This window comes from Elephantulus edwardii, unplaced genomic scaffold (genome assembly GCF_000299155.1).
Source record: "Elephantulus edwardii isolate Elephantulus edwardi_28Jun2011 unplaced genomic scaffold, EleEdw1.0 scaffold00271, whole genome shotgun sequence".
Lineage (NCBI taxonomy): Eukaryota > Metazoa > Chordata > Mammalia > Macroscelidea > Macroscelididae > Elephantulus > Elephantulus edwardii.
The window spans coordinates 2,409,590-2,428,395 of NW_006400021.1; the positions used below are offsets into that span (position 1 = coordinate 2,409,590).

The window sequence follows — 18,806 nt, forward strand, 5'->3', positions numbered from 1 at the left end:
TTACTTGGATATATGGTCAATACACATGTTGTCAGCAGTCAGGAGATCAGGAGAGGTATCAGGTTGGAGAAGTCTGCAGTCAGGGACCTCTCCAAATTGCTGAGGAGCAACTATATCAGTTAGGACTAAGGTATGCCTGATACAGGCCATAGTCTTTTCAGATGTTGTGGCACCAAGAATACCATTGCTGATGTCATATGAATCATGGCTCAAAGTATATTAGAAGATTGTCTATTTATGCTTTATTGACTATGCAAAGGCATTTGACTGTGTGAATCATAAGAAGTTATTGCTAACATTGAGCAGAATGGAAATCCCAGAGCACTTAATTGTGCTTATGCTAAATCTAGACCTCTAGACCAGGAGGCTGTTGTATGAACAGAGCAAGAGAACACTACATGGTTTAAAATTAAGAAGGGAGTGTGTCAGGGTTGTATTCTTTCTCCATACCTATTCTGTCTGTATGCTGAGCAAATTTTCAGCGAAGCTGGACTCTCTAAAGAGGAATGTGGTATCAAGATTAGAGGGAGATTCATCAATAACCTGTGTCATGCAGATGACAACAACCTTGCTTTCCTGAAAGTGAGAAGGATTTGAAGCACTTGTTAGAGAAGATCAATGAATATAGCTTTCAATATGAATTGCATCTCAACATCCAGAAAACAAAAATTCTTACCATTAGACCAATAGGCAACATTATGACAAATGGAGAAAAGATTGAAGTTTTCACCAAATTCATCTTATATATATGATATGTGCTGTTGAGTTGGAACTGACCCATAGCTGACCTTCCAGCTGGTTTTCAGAGGCAGTCTATTGAATGAGAGGAGATAGCCCATTCTTCTGCAGAGCAGCTGCTGGACTTGAACAGAAGCCTTCAAGTTGGTATTGCAGCTTTTTACCACTAGACCACCAGAGTTCATACATGTGTGTGTGTATATTACATACCGACATATATACATATGTTGTTGTTGTTGTTGTTATGTGCCATCGAGTCGTTTGCGACTCATAACGACCCTATGCACAACAGCCCTAAACCCTGCTCTATCCTGCGCCAACCGCACTGCCTCTGACACACCCATCCCGATTACCCCAGTCACCGAGTCAATCCATCTCATAGAGGGCCTTCCCCTCCTGCACTGTTCCTCCACCCTCCCAAGCATGATGTCCCTCTCCAAGGACCCGTCCCTCCTGGCAACATGTCCAAAGTATGTCAGACGAAGCCCCAGAATCCTTGCCTCCAAGGAGTAGCTTGGTTTAATCCTCTCCAGGATGAATCTGTTTGTTTTCCTGGCAGTCCATGGTACATCCTATATACATATACATGTATTTATTTTTTATTTTACTTTTTACATACATATTTTTGCAAAAGAAAGAAAGCAGAAATCACGTTGGATATATTTTATGGCTTCCTGATTTCTTCACTCAGTATATATTGCTCATTTTTATAAATTGAGACATAGAATAACACAGAGCTTAATTCTTGGGGCTATAATATATTAAATCCTAACTGTGCCATTAGCAGTATGACCTAGCCAAGTTATTTAGTGTTTGTATGTCTCAGTTTCATAAATGCGGGACATAATGAAATCCACCTCAGAGTAGTTTTGGGGAGTTAGTGGCTCCGAAGCTCTTAGATGAGCCGGACAAACCTACAATAACATTAAGTGTCCCCTCCTAGTCTTTTCCTGTATTAATAAACACAGTGTGGGATGTCTTTAAAATAAATATCTTGTGGTCTAGTGCCTGGATGTACCAAGTATGTCCACAAACTATTTGCGTGAATTTTATTTTACTTTTTACTAGAAATTATCGAATTAGGATTTAAAAAGAAACTCTAGTTGTTGGATTTAAATATAAATATTTTAAACATTGCCATGTTAAAGACAAAATATCTTTGCTTTTTCTTGTATAACTGTTTAATGTGATTTTAAAAGTTCCATCAGTAATTCAGTCAATATCCATCCTCTCTGCAGGTCCCCATTTCTGGAATTATCCCAGTTTGCAGGTTACCAGTTATACGGTAATGAGGAAGTGCCAGCAGGTGGCATCATTACAGGCATTGGCAGAGTGTCAGGGTAAGTAAGTCTACCCGTCAACAGTGTGGTCAGAACAAGTGTTTGGTGTGATACAGGCTCCTTTTCATTTGACATGTTAGCATGCAAGTTGCATCCTGTTTTTTATTTCTTACTTAGGGCTGAGGCTTTCTACCCAGATACATAATAGATTTATCTGTGGAACTCTGAAGACAAAAGTTAAAGGGGAAAATGAACAAACAACAATAAAAAGAACCCAAGGAAAATCCTTGGGATTCTTCTAATTCAGGGCTTCCTGCTTTATCAGAATCTCCAGATGTGGCCTGATGTATGCAATGCTGGATTACCCAATAAGTTTGCTAGGTGAAGGCTTCTAACAGGGGTCTTGTTAACATATTGGAGGCTCTGAGGGTGTAATATGCAGGGAGTTGGGCTGCTAACGCAACAGCTGTGCCTCTCTGACAGTTTGAACTCACCAGCAGATCCGAGGGAGAACGAGGGGTAGTATTCTGCATGATTTATAGCCTGCCTCAGAAACCCAGCAGAGGGTCAGCTCAGAATTGTTTCTGACTTGACAGCAGTGAAAATAGTTCTGCCTTGGTGAGAGTGAAACCACGTTTCTCCATGGAGGTTAGGATTTTGAAGCTCCATCTCATATTTTGGACTCGTGGCCAGGAGAGACCAGACCTTGGAGAAGGACATCATTCTTGAAAGGGTGGAGGGACAGTGTAGGAGAGAAAGACCCCAGATGAGAGGGATTGATACAGTAACTGGGGTAATGTGGGTAGGTGTGTTAGAGTTAGTAAGACTGGCTCAGGATAGAGCAGGGTTCAGAGCAGCTGTACATAGGGTCATTACGAATCGCAGGTGACTCAGTGGCACATAATAACAACAACAATGTAGATTTTGACTTGGTATCTCTTGGGTTGAAATTCAGTTTTTAACAGGGACCAGACAAAAATGAACCAGTGTGAGGGTCTGTTTTCAAAGGCTCTGCTGGAAAGCTCTTGAACATCTCAAGTGAGTACAACTGTCTTGGAAGAGTACTCTGACATTGACCCCTAGACAACAGCATTGGCATTGCCTGGGAACTTGTTAGAACCACAGATTCTCAGGTAGTAAACTCTTAGGGCAAGGTCCTGCAGTTTATATTAACAGATCCTCCTGGTTTTCATGTGCTAAAGAGTGAACAAATGATCAAGTCTTTCATAGAAGAAGTAAAGCCAGAATGTTCCTTGGAAGCAAGAATGCAGAGTCTTCTTCATCTTGCGTATTTCAGACAAGTTATTAGGAGAGACCTGTCTGTGGAGAAGAACATGATGCTCTTTAAAGTAGAGGATCAATAAAAAAAAAAAAAAAATAAAGTAGAGGATCAGAGAAAAGACGAAGACCTTCAATGAGATTGACAGAAAGTCTGCAACCCTGGGCAAGAACAGCAATGGTTGGCAGGATGGCACAGGACTGTGTGGTGTTTCCTTTCCTTGTTGACACATAACAACAACTACAAATTTTGAGAGCTGCTGTAGACTTAGGAAATTTAGATTGCTAGATGTTAAATTTATTTAACACACATGCATATGTAGGAGAAAAACAGGGTTCGGTTTCTTTGAGCCTCTTGTAGCAGACCCTCCAGGGGGTTTTCAGAGGCACTTAATTGGGAGGAGATTGCGCATCCTTCCGCGGAGAAGCTGGTAGCCTCGTACTCCATGCGTTCTCAGGATTGTAGCGCTACTTCTTGCCACTAAGCCACTAGAGCTCACTCATGCTCTCTCGCTCCCTCTCCTTCTTTCTCTGTATATATCTGTAACTCTAGAAGCAGGAGTAGCATCCACTTCCTAAACAACATGACTCTGGAAACTCTGTGAACTTTGATAAATGATGATAATTACAGAACTGCTTCAGGCTTGTGCTCGACTTGATGGCAGTCAATAACAACAACAACATATCTATATCTATCTATCTATCTATCTATCTATCTATCTATCTATCTATCTATCTATCTATCTATCTAATTTCCTTAACATTGAATCCAAGACCATTGGCACTAAATATCTCATGCCTGAAAGAAGCACTAGCACATACTTTCTCTGTCTGGCTCATCAGGCCCGTATTACACTGAAGAATACTAGGTATTACTTCAGCACTTTAAAATGGCTTTGCCACCAATTTGAAGTTGCCTGCATAGAAAGCACAGAAATGATGATGAAAAACATGGCACTGAGTACACTGTGAAAAGGTTACTTGTTTACAAATGTGAGAGCTGAAATAAGGCCATGTTGCACCCTCAGGTGGGGACATGAACGTAAGCTGCTCACGTTTTTCACTCTTCTGCACGTATGTATGAATGACTGTGATAGGACCACCAGGACTGACTTTGAGGTTACAGATTTATTTTAGTAAGAGGATTCTTACATACGGAACCTGTGAATAGTGAGGATCAGTTGTATTTGATATCACAGTCGTCACATAGTTACCATGTACTATTAATATAGTTTTCCCATTGATCCTTAAAACAACTCTGTGATAATGAATATTATTACTGTCTTCATCATCCCTAGATAAGAAATAGGCTTAAAATTCATTGCTGTTCCGTTGATTTCAAATCCTAGGGGCTCTCTGTAGGACAGAGTAGAACAGTCCCTCAGCACTTCCCGGGTTGTAATCGTAACACAAGCAGAATGCCTCATCTTTCCCCTGAGGAGCTATTGGTGGATTAGTTAGCGACATTTGGTTAGTAGCTCAACTTTACCCCACTACATCATAAAGGATCCTTGGAAATACATTTATGTTTTGTTCTTGATGTTCTGTACCTTCAAGTTGCCTGTGACTTATAGCGACCCTGTGTACAGTAACTCTGAACCCTGCCTTGTCCTGAGCCAATTTCATTACTAATCCCATTCCTCCAATCACTGAGTGAATCTATTTCATCTGGGCTCTTTCTCTCCTGCGTTGTCCCCCCACTCTTCCAAGCATGATGTCCTTCTGTAAGGACTGGTCCCCTCTGGCCACATGACCAAAGTTTGTGAGATAGAGCTTTAAAATCCTTGCCTCCAAGAAGCAACTTGGTTTTACTCTCTCCAGCACAGACCTGTTTGTTCTTTTGGTGGTATACATATGTTCAACACTGTATAGCACCACATGTTAAAAGCACCAACTCTACTATTGTCATTAGTCCTAGTCCAGATCTCTGATGCATAGCAAGTAATTTTGAAGACCATGGCCTGGGTCATTCGCACCTTAGTCTCCAAACTGGCACCATTGTTCTTCAGTATGGTAGAGAGATCCGTGACAGCAGATTTTCCCAGTGCAATTTGTCTTTTAATTTCCTAGCTGCTGGTACTAAGAGTCTTGACTGTGGAGCCAAGCAAACTAAAGCTGTTAACAGTCTCAATTTCTCCTCCATCTATTACGGTGTTGCCAATTGGCCTAGTGGTGACAATCTTTGTTTTCTTGATGTTGAGCTTCAATCTGTATTTGAAGGCTGCTGTCCTTGACCTTCTGCAGCAAATGCCTCATGTCCTCCTCAGTTTCAGCAAGCTAGATTCTGTCATCTGCATAATACAGGTTCCTGATGAGTCTTCCTCCAATTCAGATGCCACATTCCTCCTCATAGAGCCCAGCCTCACAGATGATCTGTTTCACATATAGATTGAAAAGGTATGGAGAGAGGATGCATCCTTGGCATACATATTTCCTGATCTTGAACCATACAGTGTTTCCTTGCTCTGTTCTGACTACTGCCAAGTATAGATTTCACATAAGCACAGTCCAGTGTTTGGGAATTTCTGTTCTTAAAGTTAGCCACAGTTTGTTGTGATCCACATAGTCAAATGCCTGTGCATAGTCAATGAAACACAAATAGACAGCTCTCTGGTACAGTATTTGACAAACATTTTACTTTACCCAAAAGAGTGGATGAGAGATCTTTCCTATTATGCTGGTAACAGATCACGTATTGGCCCCACTCCCCCTCTTCGGTACACGTATCTTGTACCCACCCCCATTCCTGCTCTGCTAGCTTCCAGTTTAGTTCCATCTCCATGCCCCTGCAGCACTTCCTACCTTCTGCCCCAGCCAATCCTGGTTTGATGGCTTAGGCTGCCGTCCACTTCTGTCCACCATTTCTTCTCCACTCCCCTGTAATGTTGGTATTTCTGGCATGTGTGTTACTTCCTCCATATTGTTCCATATTTATACATACGTACTATCAAGTCAGGAGTGACTCATAGCTGAAGCTTTAGTGAGTTTTCAGAGGCTGTAAATCACACAGGAGAAGATTGCCCAATTTTCTGCCATTGAGAGCTGGTGGGCTTGAACGATATGCCTTTGGGTTGGCAGCTCTGTTCATTACTCACTGGGATACAGTTAAAATTACTTGCTCATGATCTCATGCTCCTGGGGAATCTCGGATTTAACTCCAGCTCAGGCTGAATCCTAGCATCACACAATTGCATTTGGTTCCAGTCCTGGGTAAGATGGGTGGTTCTCTGTCTCCTCAGGAGAGCCTAGCTTTCAGGGCAGGTGCAGCTGTAGCACTTACACACATTGTTGTTCCTTCCTCCCTCCCTTCTCTACCCCCAGACCTCCTTTGTGGCTCTTTTCCTATTGTGATTTACTTCAAAACAAACAAATAACTCCGCCTCACTACTGTGAGTGTATTCAGACTTATAGTGCCCCTCTGTTGGTTTCTGAATCTAGAAATCTTAACAGGAGGAGAGACAGCTCATCTTTGTCCTGTGGAGCTGCTGGTGAATATGAATTGCCAGAGAGTCATCACCTGTTGGTTAACTGCACAGCATGCTTCAGGCTACACTTGATGTTCACCAAGTATGTGGTTGTTCTTGCTATGTGCTGTTCAGTCACCTGGGACTCATAGTGACCCGATGGACAGCAGCTTTGAAGCCTGCCCTGTCCTGAGCCGGTCTCAGAGACTCCCAACACACCGAACTCCATTGCTCTAGTTACTGTATAAATCCATCTCATGCGTGGTCTTTCTCTCCGGTGCTGTCCTTCCACCCTTCTGGGCACGTTATCCTTTTACAAGGAGTAGTCTCTCCTGACCACATGCCCAAAAATATGTGAGCCAGAAGTTCAAAATCCTTGCCTCCAAGGAGAAACTTGGTTTCACCCTCTCCAAGATAGACCTATTTGTTTTCTTGGTGCTCCATGATATGGTCAAGACTCTTCTGCAGCACCACAACTCAAAGGCATCATTTCTTCTTCTGTCAGACTTGTCATAATCCACCTCTCTGATGCATAGCAAGCAATTGTGAAGACCATGGACTGGATCAGGTGCACCTTAGTCTCTAGACTGACATCATTGCTTCTTAGTACTCTGGAAAGCTTCCCGACATCAGATTTACCTAATGCAAATTGTCTTTTGATTTCCTGACTACTGGTGCCAAAAGTGTTGATTGTGGAGCTGAGCAATCAGTAATTGGTAACCTCAATCTCTTCTCCATCCAGTGATGAGAATCATTGTTGTCTTGATGTTGAACTTTAATAGTCCTTGACCTTCTACAGCAAGCTCTTCAGGTCCTCCTCAGTTTCAGTTAGCTAGGGTGTGGCATCTGCATAACATAGCTTGTTGATGAGTCTTTCTCCAATCCTGATGCCACATTCCTCTTCATAAAATCTAGATTTCCAAATGATCTGTTCTGCATACAGATTAAAATGGTGTGGAGACAGGACAGATCCCTGATGCACCCCCTTCAGTGTTGCCCTGCTCTGTTCTGAGGACAGCTTCCTGGCCCAAGTGTAGGTTTCGCATAAGCAAAATCAAGTGTTCTGGGATTCCCATTTTCCTCAAGTTTAGCCACAATTTGTTGTGATCCACACAGTCAAATGCCTTTGCATAGTCAATGAAACAAATATAGATATCCCTTGGCTTTCTGCCAAGATCAATGTGACATTGACGATAATGTCTCTAGTGCCATGGCCTCTTCTAAACCCAGCTTATATTTCTGATAGTTCTCTGTCAATGTATATACTGTTTTTGTTATCTGCGGTCGAGTTGCCTGCATCTCATAGCGATCCTGTGTACAATAGTTCTAAACTCTGCTCTATCCCTTGCCAATCTTATTGTCTCTGACACACCTATCCCCATTACCCCAGTGACTGAATCAGTCCATCTCATCGAGGGTCTTCCTCTCCTACGCTCTCCCTCCACCCTCCCAAGCATGACGTCCCTCTCTAAGGACTGATCTTGCCTTGCAACATGTCTAAAGTATGTCAGACGAAGCTTCAGAATCCTTGCCTCTAAGGAGTAACCTGGCTTCACACTCTCCAGGATGAACTTGTTTGTTTTCTTGGCAGTCCATGGTATATTCAATATTCTTCTCCAGCTCCACAGCTCAAAGGCATCAACTCTTCTTCTATCATCCCTAGTCATTGTCCAGCTCTCTGATACATAGCAAGTAATTGCAAAAACTATGGCCTTTATCAGGTGCACCTTAATCTTCAGATTGACATCATTGCTCTTCAGTACTTTGGCGAGGTCTCTGATAGCAGACTTTCCCTATGCAATTAATCTTTTAATTTCCTGACTTCTGGTTCCAAGAGTATTGATTGTAGAGCCATGAAAACTGAAGCTGTCAACAATCTCAATCTCTTCACTATCATCTATAATGATGCTGCTAATTGGCCCATTGGTGAGAATCTTTGTTATTTGATGTTGAGCATCAATCCATATTGGAGGCCGCAGTCCTTGACTGCAAGCACTTCAGGTCCTCCTCAGTTTCAGCAAGCAAAGTTTTGTCATCTACGTAGCGCAGATTGCTGATGAGTCTACCTGTGATCCTGATGCCACACTTCTCCTTATAGAGCTCAGCCTCCCGGATAATCTGTAGAGCCTTTATTTTCTTGGAGTCTTATGAAACATTAACATTAAGCCTTTTTGAAAGAAGTGTAAATTTAATGCAGAGTTAACTAAATTTCTATGTCTTGGAAAGACATATTAAAGAAGGAAGGTGGTGGTTGTTAGGCATTATGGAGTAGGTTTTGATTCACAGTGAGCCCCATGTGACAGAGAATTGTCCCTAGGATTTTCTAGGCCTTCATCTTTATAAGAGCAAATTGCCATGTCTGTCTTCTGAGGAGCCATGGGGATAGTTCAAGCTCAACAACTCTTTGGATGGCTACCTGTGCACTTAACCATTTGTTGTTAGGTGCCGTCCATCACTTTGACCACAGCCCCTAATGAATGGCAGATCTAAACCCTGCCCTGTCCTGTGCTGTCTTCATCATCTCTGAGGTACTCTTCCGTCCATTGTTACAGTCACCGTGTCAGTCCATCTTCATTGAGGGTCTTCCTCCCTTTCGCTGACAAGCATGAAGTCTTCTCCCAAGGATTGGCTGCTCCTAACAGCATGCTTAGAGTATATGTGCCAAGTAGGAGTTGTTAAGTGCTGTCGAGTCGTAGGCGACTCATAGCGACCCTATGAATGAAAGTCCTTGACACTTGCGTGTGTGACTTTCATCCTTTCTCCAGGCTCATAGGGTTTACGGAGGCAAGCTGTTCACGAAAGTGGATGCTGCTCCTGCTTCCAAGCCAAGTAGGAGAGTGTTGTCATAATGTGCTGTCGAGTTGGAACCACCTCATGGCTGACCCCCTCGATAATTTTCAGAGGCAGTAAATTGCATAAGTGATTGCCTGTCTCTCTCCGGTGGAACTACTGATAGATTTGAGCCATATGCATTTGTGTTGGCAATGTAGCGCCTTACCTAACAGGCCACTAGAGCTCCTTAAGCAGGAGAATTGTGGTGGTGGTGTTGATTGATGTCGAAACGGGCACAACTCATAGTGACCCTATGAAAAAAGGCCTTAAGCCTTTCTATAACTTTTGACATTTTTCAGAGTTCATAGAGTTTCCAGAGGCATGTTGTTTAGAAAGTGGATAATTATAACAGCTGGTTGTTATGACTGTAGATGCTTTTGGAACAGTTCTTTTCCCCCATACACAAATGTTAAAAAAAAAGGTATATACAAATATTTTATTGTTTACTGTTATATTTTACTTGCCTTGTGCTTTTTTCTCAGTTTTTCTGTAAACTTGGGAAGTTTCTCTCTGTACTTGACAATTACCCAGGTTCAGGACCTGACTAAGAGAAAGTGGAATTTATTGACTTTACTGAGAAGTTTGGGGATAGTTTGAATCTGAAATTCTAAGAGTATAATCAGGCTACAGGCTGTTTTTACCTCTCCTGTTTCTTACTTTACCCTTAGCTTTGTTCCTGAGTTGTTGTTGTTACGTGTTTTTGAGCTGCCTGTGACTCATTGAAATCCTGTAAACAGTGGGTCTGAATCCTGCCCTGTCCTGTGCCATCCTCACCGTCTCTGACATACTTGAACCCATGGTTTCCATCACTGTGTCAGTTCATCTTGTTGAGAGTCTTCCTCCTTTATGCTGACTCCCCACCTTCTCCAAGAACTGGCCCTTCCTAACAATATGCATAAAGTATGTGAGACAAAGTTCCACCATCCTTGCTTCTAAGGAGCACCCTGGTTTCACTTTTCTGCACAACAGACCTGTTTTGCGTGAATAGTGACTGACCATATTTCTTCTGCAGAACTGCTGTGGAATCAAACTGCCTTTCTTTGGGGTGGTAGCACAGCTCTTTTACCCACTAGTCCACCAGAGCTGATTATTTTTGTTCCTAAGTACCCTCCCAAACACTGGCAGAGATGTAGCTAGTCAGTTCCTAGTCTATATTCGTAAGCTTAGCTGCTGCAGTGTGGAGAAAAAAAAATCTCCAAGTGGTTGGGCTTGTTGTCTGTGCCAGTTTTTCAGTCAGTGTGTGAGCTTGGAATAGAAAGAGTTGAGCTTTAGATCAGTCGCCTAGAGCCACAGGAATTAAAGATGGGAGAATTTCTGGAAGAAAAAGAATTTTGTTGCCAAGCTGAGAGATGTTTGGTAAAACCAGCAAACATTTAGTAGTCCTTTTTTTGTGCACTGATTTCCTGTGCTGTCTCATGTTTGTGACCTTTTCACAGACGAACAAAAGTGACTGTGTTCTTGTCCAACGTTAAATAACTAGCAAATACATTTCAGTCTAGTTTTGTTTAATGCCACAGCAGTGTCTTTGTAGAGAAGTGTCAGCGAATAACCTGAAGTTGTAGGCCCAACAACCTTCCTGAAACCTGCGTGCAGCCTGGAGTCTAGTTTACTTAATAGTAAAGTCATTAGAATTTGCATTCCACTCTATAAGATGTTAATGTGGAAGAGGTTTTATGATATTAATAAATATCATATGATATTATGAAAAATATTTTATGATATTCACCTGGTGAATACATTTGATCCTCAAAGGAGAGGAGCCCCCTTTATTTTTTCCTGAACCCTGCTGGCCGTGTCCTCTAATATGAGAAACCCTAACACTGGCCCAGACTGTACCTCTAGCTATTGCTGTTTGCACGAGGAATTCAGTGAGGGCCTGTTTAGGCCTCTTTTGCCTGACCTAGGTCATCAGACGTGCCGTGTGAGAATCATTGCAGAAATGTGTAAATGTGATATGATAGGTCAGAGAAGAAGATAGGTGGCAAATGAAGAGTAGGTACAGATGTTTTGATCCCAGCATTCTGTAATGGTCATTGCACACTGTCCTGTTTCTCTGGGTCTCAGCAAGGAGAGGATTTGTTCATGGACACAACTGGTCACACATCAGAACTGAGGACTCCTTAAAAATCAACTATGAGTTTATAAACTTGTTAAAAGTAGTCTTTCTGTAGAATATAAGTGATGATAACAGCTCATTCTTATAACCTAATATTGTCTTCTTATGAGTGCTATTTGTGCTATGTGCTCGAAGTTGAAGGCTATCTTGGAAGAGCCTCCAATATAATTGGGTATAATTGGTCTTTCAGTTGGAGGAAATCTCTTATGTTATCTTTCCAATGAAACTTCTGCCTTTCAGAGTAGAATGCATGATTATTGCCAATGATGCCACTGTTAAAGGAGGTACCTACTACCCAGTGACAGTGAAAAAGCATTTACGGGCCCAAGAAATTGCACTGCAAAACAGACTCCCTTGCATCTACTTGGGTAAGTAAACAAGAATTGGAATATAAACTGCCATTAGCTGATACAATGAAGACTGTTTAAGAAACTGTGCATGTTTAAGAAACTTAGTGGATTTTTAAAAAATGGTTTCTCCCATAATTACAATAAAAATGCATGTTCCCTGCTTAAAACTGGTGGGGTCCCACAGTGAGGTGGGGGAGGCCAAAATTTGCACCCATGCAAGAGAATGTGGCAATGTATCCCTGTTATAGAGGAGAACACAGAGGACCAGAGGGGCTGGCTGGTGCACAGGTCAGGCCAGTTGATGGAATATGACTAGTAGCCACAGTCTGAGAGCTTAACTGAGGAGAGGGTGGGATGATACCACACTAAGTTTTGTTCACAGAGATCCCGAAACTGCTGAAACTACTGGGCAGTGAGTAACTGGCCACTGCTCACAGCCCGAGGATTGTTCCTAAGAATGAGGAACAAAGCTAGAACGAGACTGATGCAGCAGCAGCATATAGAGTTTGCTGGGGTGGAAGGGGCCTCAGAGCCATGGCTTTCATCTCCCTGTCTGCTTAGAATGCAAATCATAAAAAAAAAAAAAAAAAAAGAATGCAAATCATTATATGGTGATGACAGCCAATCTTATTTTATTCGTACATTAATCTGTTCTTGTTAGGAAATATACCAATAATACAGATAGAGTCAATCCCACCCCCTAGTTTTTAAGGACATTTTGTATGGCAATACGTTTGAAAATTCATTTTAAATGGAACAATTTTCTAGAAAACAAAGTACTGTAAAACTGTTTTCAAAAACTGAAGGAGCACTTAGAAATCTTAAGAAGGAACCAGGCTCAAATAGTGTTTAGGTGAGATTCCAGAACACTTTCAAGGAACAGTTTTATATAGTCAAACTTTCTGGAGATTAGATATACTCAGAAATGGACAACTCATTTCAGGAGCCCTGAGATGGAGACAGGGCACACCAATAATAGATCACTTTCAGTATGAATGTAAAATTCTTAAATAAGAATAAGCACATAGAATAAAATAAATCAGTATGAGGTCAGTAAATAAAACTACTCAAACTGTCACTAGGAATAATTCTTAAAAACTGTTCTATGCAGATTTATTTTTCTATGTGTGTGAATTTATTTTTGAATATGTATTTTTTAGTGTCTGTTACATAATCTATGTAATTAAGGGAGCTCTCTTGTCCTACTGGTAAGGAGCTATGCTGCCAGCACAAAGGCAGGTGGTGTGAACTTACTAGCTTCACCCTCTGAGAAAGCTGGGTGATGTCTTCCCATGCCATCTGTTGCCTCTCAAAACCTGCAGGAGGAGGAGGGTCAGCCAGCAGTTGGTTCCAACACAATAGTACATAATAACAACAACAATAGTTATATAAATGGATAAATATAATTGAAGTAAATTTCATTTCAAATGAAATTAAAGTATTGAAATTAAAGTTCATTTAAGAGTTAAAGATATTTCAAAAAGAAAGCAAGGCAGTTTTAAAGTTGATACTGCCTGAGTATTGACCTGGTAAAACTCTTAATACATATCATTTATTATGCGGGTTTTTGGACAGGTATGCTGATCGTAGAGCCTTTTCTTCTGGGAAAGGGAATTTGCCTGATTGACTCACAGTGCAAACTACATTTCACGTAGAGGAAACATCCAATGAGACCCCGCTGTTTGTGGGTGGTGAACAAACACTGTCGGGGTGCAGTGAAGAGTATCATGGTAGATCTGTACTGAGCAAATTTGTAATGATTCGGAGCCAGATTGCCATGTTAAACCACAATAAAGAATTACAAATGACAGGTAACAGATACAGGATTAGCTAGCATTTTATATACTATGTGTTTTTATAGTCAGTACTAAGTGCTGCATGTGTTAGTTTGTCTCATCTGATGAGATGAAATTTCTGCTATCAGATAGCTACTTTTTATCTTCACTTCCCTGAGGAAGACCAGGCGTAGAAAAGTCATGAAGCCATTTTTTGGTCATGAAGCTCTGTTTTGAGCCTAGCTGACATTCTTGTCTATGACTATGATAAACTACAGTTAAAAACAGTATCAGAAGGCAATTTTGATAAATTGCCTCATGGATTCTTTGTACTGATTTAAATTTTTAGCTGGATGTGGGCTGTTAGAGCTGTTTCTCAAAGAAGAGAGTGCATTGAGAAACAGCTTTTGCGTAGATAGGAGAAATGTACCATTGACTTTGAACCTACCCATAGCTGCCCCTCTAGTGGGTTTGCAGAGGCAATAAATCACACAGGAGGAGGTTGCCCATCCTTCTGTGGAGCAGCTGGTAGACTTGAACCGCATGCCTTCGTGATTGTAGCACAGCTTCTTGCCACTAGGCCACCAGAGAACCTAGTAGGTGTAGGCTAAGCAGTAGATCTGTTTGACTACATTGAGGGATAGGATAAAGCTCTAAAATAGTCTGGAATGTTAGGTGCTTCTTGAGAATATGATTAGGAACTGATACTCCCACCAGTGAAAGTCTACCTGTGTATAGGCTGTTTTGTTCATTGAGCTATACTTATGCCTGCAATGCTTTTTGTTTTCAGTTGATTCAGGAGGAGCAAATTTACCCCGGCAAGCAGACGTGTTTCCAGATAGAGATCATTTTGGTCGCATATTCTATCATCAGGCAATTATGTCTTCTAAAAATATTGCGCAGGTAAGTTACCGTTAAGGAAGTGTACTGCTTTTTGATCCAGATGTCTTTACTGAACAGTTACTCTGGCATGAATTAAAAAAGAAAAACAATTTAATACAGAGTCTAATCCATAGAACGTGTCTTAAAGTTCATGGTTATTTGGAGTCTTTGGTTAAATTATGGCCTACTACTGTAATGTACTGTTGTTGTTATGTGCCATTGAGTCACCTGTGACTCCTATGGACTCTGTACAGTAGCTCTGAAGCGTGCCCTATCCTGAGCCAGTCTTACTGACTCCAACACATCTATCCCCATTACCCCAGTTACTGTGTTAGTCCATCTCTTCTGGACTTTTTTTTCCCCTGCACTGTCCCTCTACCCTTCCAAGCATGATGTCCTTCTCCAAGGGCCGGTCTCTCATAGTCATATGCCTAAAGTATGTGAAATAGAGCTTCAAAATCCTTGCCTCCAAGGAGAAACTTGGTTTCACCCTCTCCCTCATGATCAACTTATTTGTTCTCTTGGCAGTCCATGGTATGTTCAGTACTCCAGCACCACTACTCAAATGCATCGGTTCTTATTCTGTCATCGTTAGTCATTGTCCAGCTCTCTGATACATAGCAAATGATTGCAAAGAGCATGGCCTGAATCAGGCACATCTTAGTCCCTAGATTGACATCTCTACTCTTTAGCACTTTGAAGAGGTCCCTGACAACAGACTTCCCCAGTGCAATTCATCTTTCGATTTCCTGACAGCTGGTGCCAAGAATGTTGATTGTGAGGCTGAGCGAGCTGAAGTTAACAATCTATTATCCATCTATCGTAGTGCTGCCAGTTGGCCCAGTGGTGAGAATCTTAGTCTTCTTGATGTTGAGCTTCAGTTCATATTGAAGAAGCCCTTGACCTTCTGCAGCAAACACTTAAGGTCCTCCTCAGTTTTGGCAAACAGGGTTGTGTGTCATCTGCATATTGCAGGTTGTTGATAAGTCTTCTCCAATCTTGATGCAATATTCCTCCTCATAAAGACTAACCTCCAGAATGATCTTTTCTGCATAACGATTGAGAAAGTATAGAGGCAGGATGCATCCTTTATTCACTCCTTTCCTGGTTTTGGACCATACAGTGTTTCCCTGCTCTGTTCTGGCTACTGCTTCCTGGTCCAAGTATATGTTTTGTATGAGCACAATCAAGTGTTCTGAGGTTCCCATTCTCAAGGTTAGCCACAATTTGTTGTGATCCACACAGTTAAATATTTTTACATAGTCAATCAATAAAAAAGAAAACACAGACATCCAAAGAACGCATTTTAAAAACCTTTAAAGGATATTCGAGAATTCCTCTTCTAAGACAGTATTGTAGAGAAATTTTAGTACATATGTGAAGAGACAGATACAGAAGGTTGATTGTAGCATTGCTTGGATAGCAGATATTAAAGAACAGCCTAAATGTTCTATATCTTTACAGCTTTGAAAATGTAGACATATTCCTACATATCTTCCAGGCTTTGAAATAGTGAGGAATTCTTTTTGTGTGAAAGGAGAAAAGACACTTAAACTAGGAACATAGCTTTTTGTTCTCTTCTGTTTCACTTTCCTTCCTTTGTGGTATGCTTTAGGACTCCCTAAGGAGCCTTGGTTGGATAATTAGTAACCTGTTCTACTGCTGGGTTGCTGTCATAAAGGTCAGAGGTTCAAATCCAGCAGGTCCCATGTGGGAGAAATTTGGGTAGTTTCCTCCTATAAAGATCGTCAATGTTGGAAACCTGATGAATGGTTACTGTGAGTCAAAATTGACATGGCAGTAGTGACTTATAAAGTGCCTAAGAAGCCCTGGTGGTGTAATATGTTATTTATTTTGCTGCTAACCGAAAGGTCAGTGGTTCAAATCCACCAGAGAAAGATGAGGTGTGTTCCTCCTGTAAAGGTTTTACAGTCTCAGAAACGTGATGGAGGGCTGCCATGAATTTGAAAGGACCTGAGGGCCTCTGTTTGGATTTTGGTATGGAGCCCCAGGGCATGGTAAAATGATTGTGTGCTTAATTACTAATCTAAAGATTGGTGATTTGAATCCACCCAAGGACACCTTGGAAGACCACAGGACAGTGTTCCTTTATTTTTTTTAAAAAAAAAATTTCTACTAGTTTATTTACAAAATACAAATATATTGTTTTTAAGAACAAATTCTTTCAGTTTCCCTCACCCTGCCCCTATCAAATTGTACAACCCCTTGATTAATCCCTCCTCCCCCTGCACACCCTCATCCCTCTGCTTCCACCCACTCCCATCCCTCTTGGATCTTTATACTCGTTCTACAATAATGGTTTTATACAATGTTTGTCCTTGTGGGACTGAGTTCACTCAGCATAATGTTCTTCAGTCCCTCCCAAGTTAAGTAATAATTTATAAAATAATTTTCAATCCATTTGTTTGTGGTTGGACATTTGGACTGTTTCTATGTTCTTGTGATGGTGACTAATGCTACTATGAACATTGGTGTACATGTCTCCATTTGTGCCTCAGTTACAGGAGGAGATTGCCCCTCCTTCTCCAGCAGAGCATCTGGTGGATTTGAACTGTGTTCCTCTGGGATTGTAGTGTATCTTCTTGCCACTAGGCCACCAGCGCTTCCTGTGAAACACTTCTGAGAAACAAAAATGAGGTTGGAGTCATAGCACTCCCTGACCTCAAAACCTACTACACAGCAGTAATAACCAAAACAGCATGGTACTGGTACAATGCCAGGCACATAGACCAATGGAACAGAATTGAGAACCTAGAAGTAGACCCAGCTCTCGATGGTCAACTGCTATTTGACAAGGAAATCAAGGCTGTCAAATGGGGAAATGATAACCTCTTCAACAAATGGTGCTGGCAAAACTGGACTTCCAGCTGCAGAAAGCTGAAACAGGATCCACATGTCACACCATACACAGACATCAACTCAAGGTGGATCAGAAACCTGGCAGTAAAGCCTCAAACCATAATGTTCTTAAGAGACAAACTGGGATCAAGCTTAGAAGCGCTAGTCCAAGGTATAAAGACACTGCCAAATACAACCAGAAATGCTCAATCTCAAGAGTCTACAATTGATGCATGGGACCTTCTAAAGATTAAATCCATGTGTGCATCTAATCTTTTTCCAACAGGGTAAAAAGAAAACCAACAGACTGGAAACAAACAAACATTTGGTAATTCCATCTCAGACAAGAGTCTTATAACAAAAGTTTACGGAACACTCTTGGGCTTCCACAAGAAAAAGACTGGTAATCCAATTACAAAAAGGGACAATGTTTCTGAACGATCACAGCCTTAAAACCCTTTGGAGCACAGTCTGCTCTTATACACATGGAGTTGTCATAAGCTGAAATAAGCTCAATGGTAACTGTTTTTAGAGATTTTTTAATTGGTTTTCCAGGTTTTGAGTCAGAACCACCTCCTAGCTGACCCTCCACTGGGTTTCTGAGGCTGTAAATCACGTGGGAGGAGCTACTGGTAGATTTGAACTACTGGAGAGGCATGGTCAGCAGTGCAGTCACTGTGCACTGTGCTAACAGAGCTCTTTTTTGTAATTTAGTTTAATTTGTAGTTCTCATTTTTATTTTGCAATAATCCTTAGTATAAGAACACCAAGGTGTTTTTGCTTATAGTAACAGTGTTTTTCTAAAGTAGGCATGGTTTACCTTGCCATCTTTGTTTTCTTTTTTTTTGCCATCTTTGTTTTCAATTCTTCAGGTCTTTGGCTTTTTTTTTTTTAAAAAAATTTATTTTTATTTCCGTTAATTAATTGTTACACTTTTCTCCCTGCTCACCCCTCCCTTCCAGTTCCTTCTTCTCTTTGAAAAGTAAAAGAAAAAATTCTTTCATTGTTACATTTTCTCTCCCCCCCAGGTCCATTCCACTACGCAGCCTTTGTTCTGGACTCATGTCATCACAATAATACCTAATTATATATACTTTTAAGTGGTTCTCTCTCTTATTTGTTTCAATGCAGTATACGTAATTTATCCCATCTTTCTCAGTCTCCTCCAACCCCCCAGTCCCTATGTCAGTCTCGTTTTACAGCCGTGGCACTATGCAGTATTTGTCCTTTTG

General features: G+C 41.3%; 1 protein-coding gene across 1 annotated transcript in view; it reads left to right on the forward strand.

The window, feature by feature from the left end:
- MCCC2 (methylcrotonoyl-CoA carboxylase 2 (beta)) overlaps nt 1-18,806 on the forward strand; it is a 108,731-nt gene that overhangs the window by 19,905 nt on the left and 70,020 nt on the right. The window contains exons 4-6 of the mRNA XM_006900036.1: nt 1,977-2,078; nt 11,949-12,076; nt 14,624-14,736. Coding sequence (XP_006900098.1) covers nt 1,977-2,078; nt 11,949-12,076; nt 14,624-14,736 — 343 coding nt within the window. The remainder of the gene's footprint in view (nt 1-1,976; nt 2,079-11,948; nt 12,077-14,623; nt 14,737-18,806) is intronic.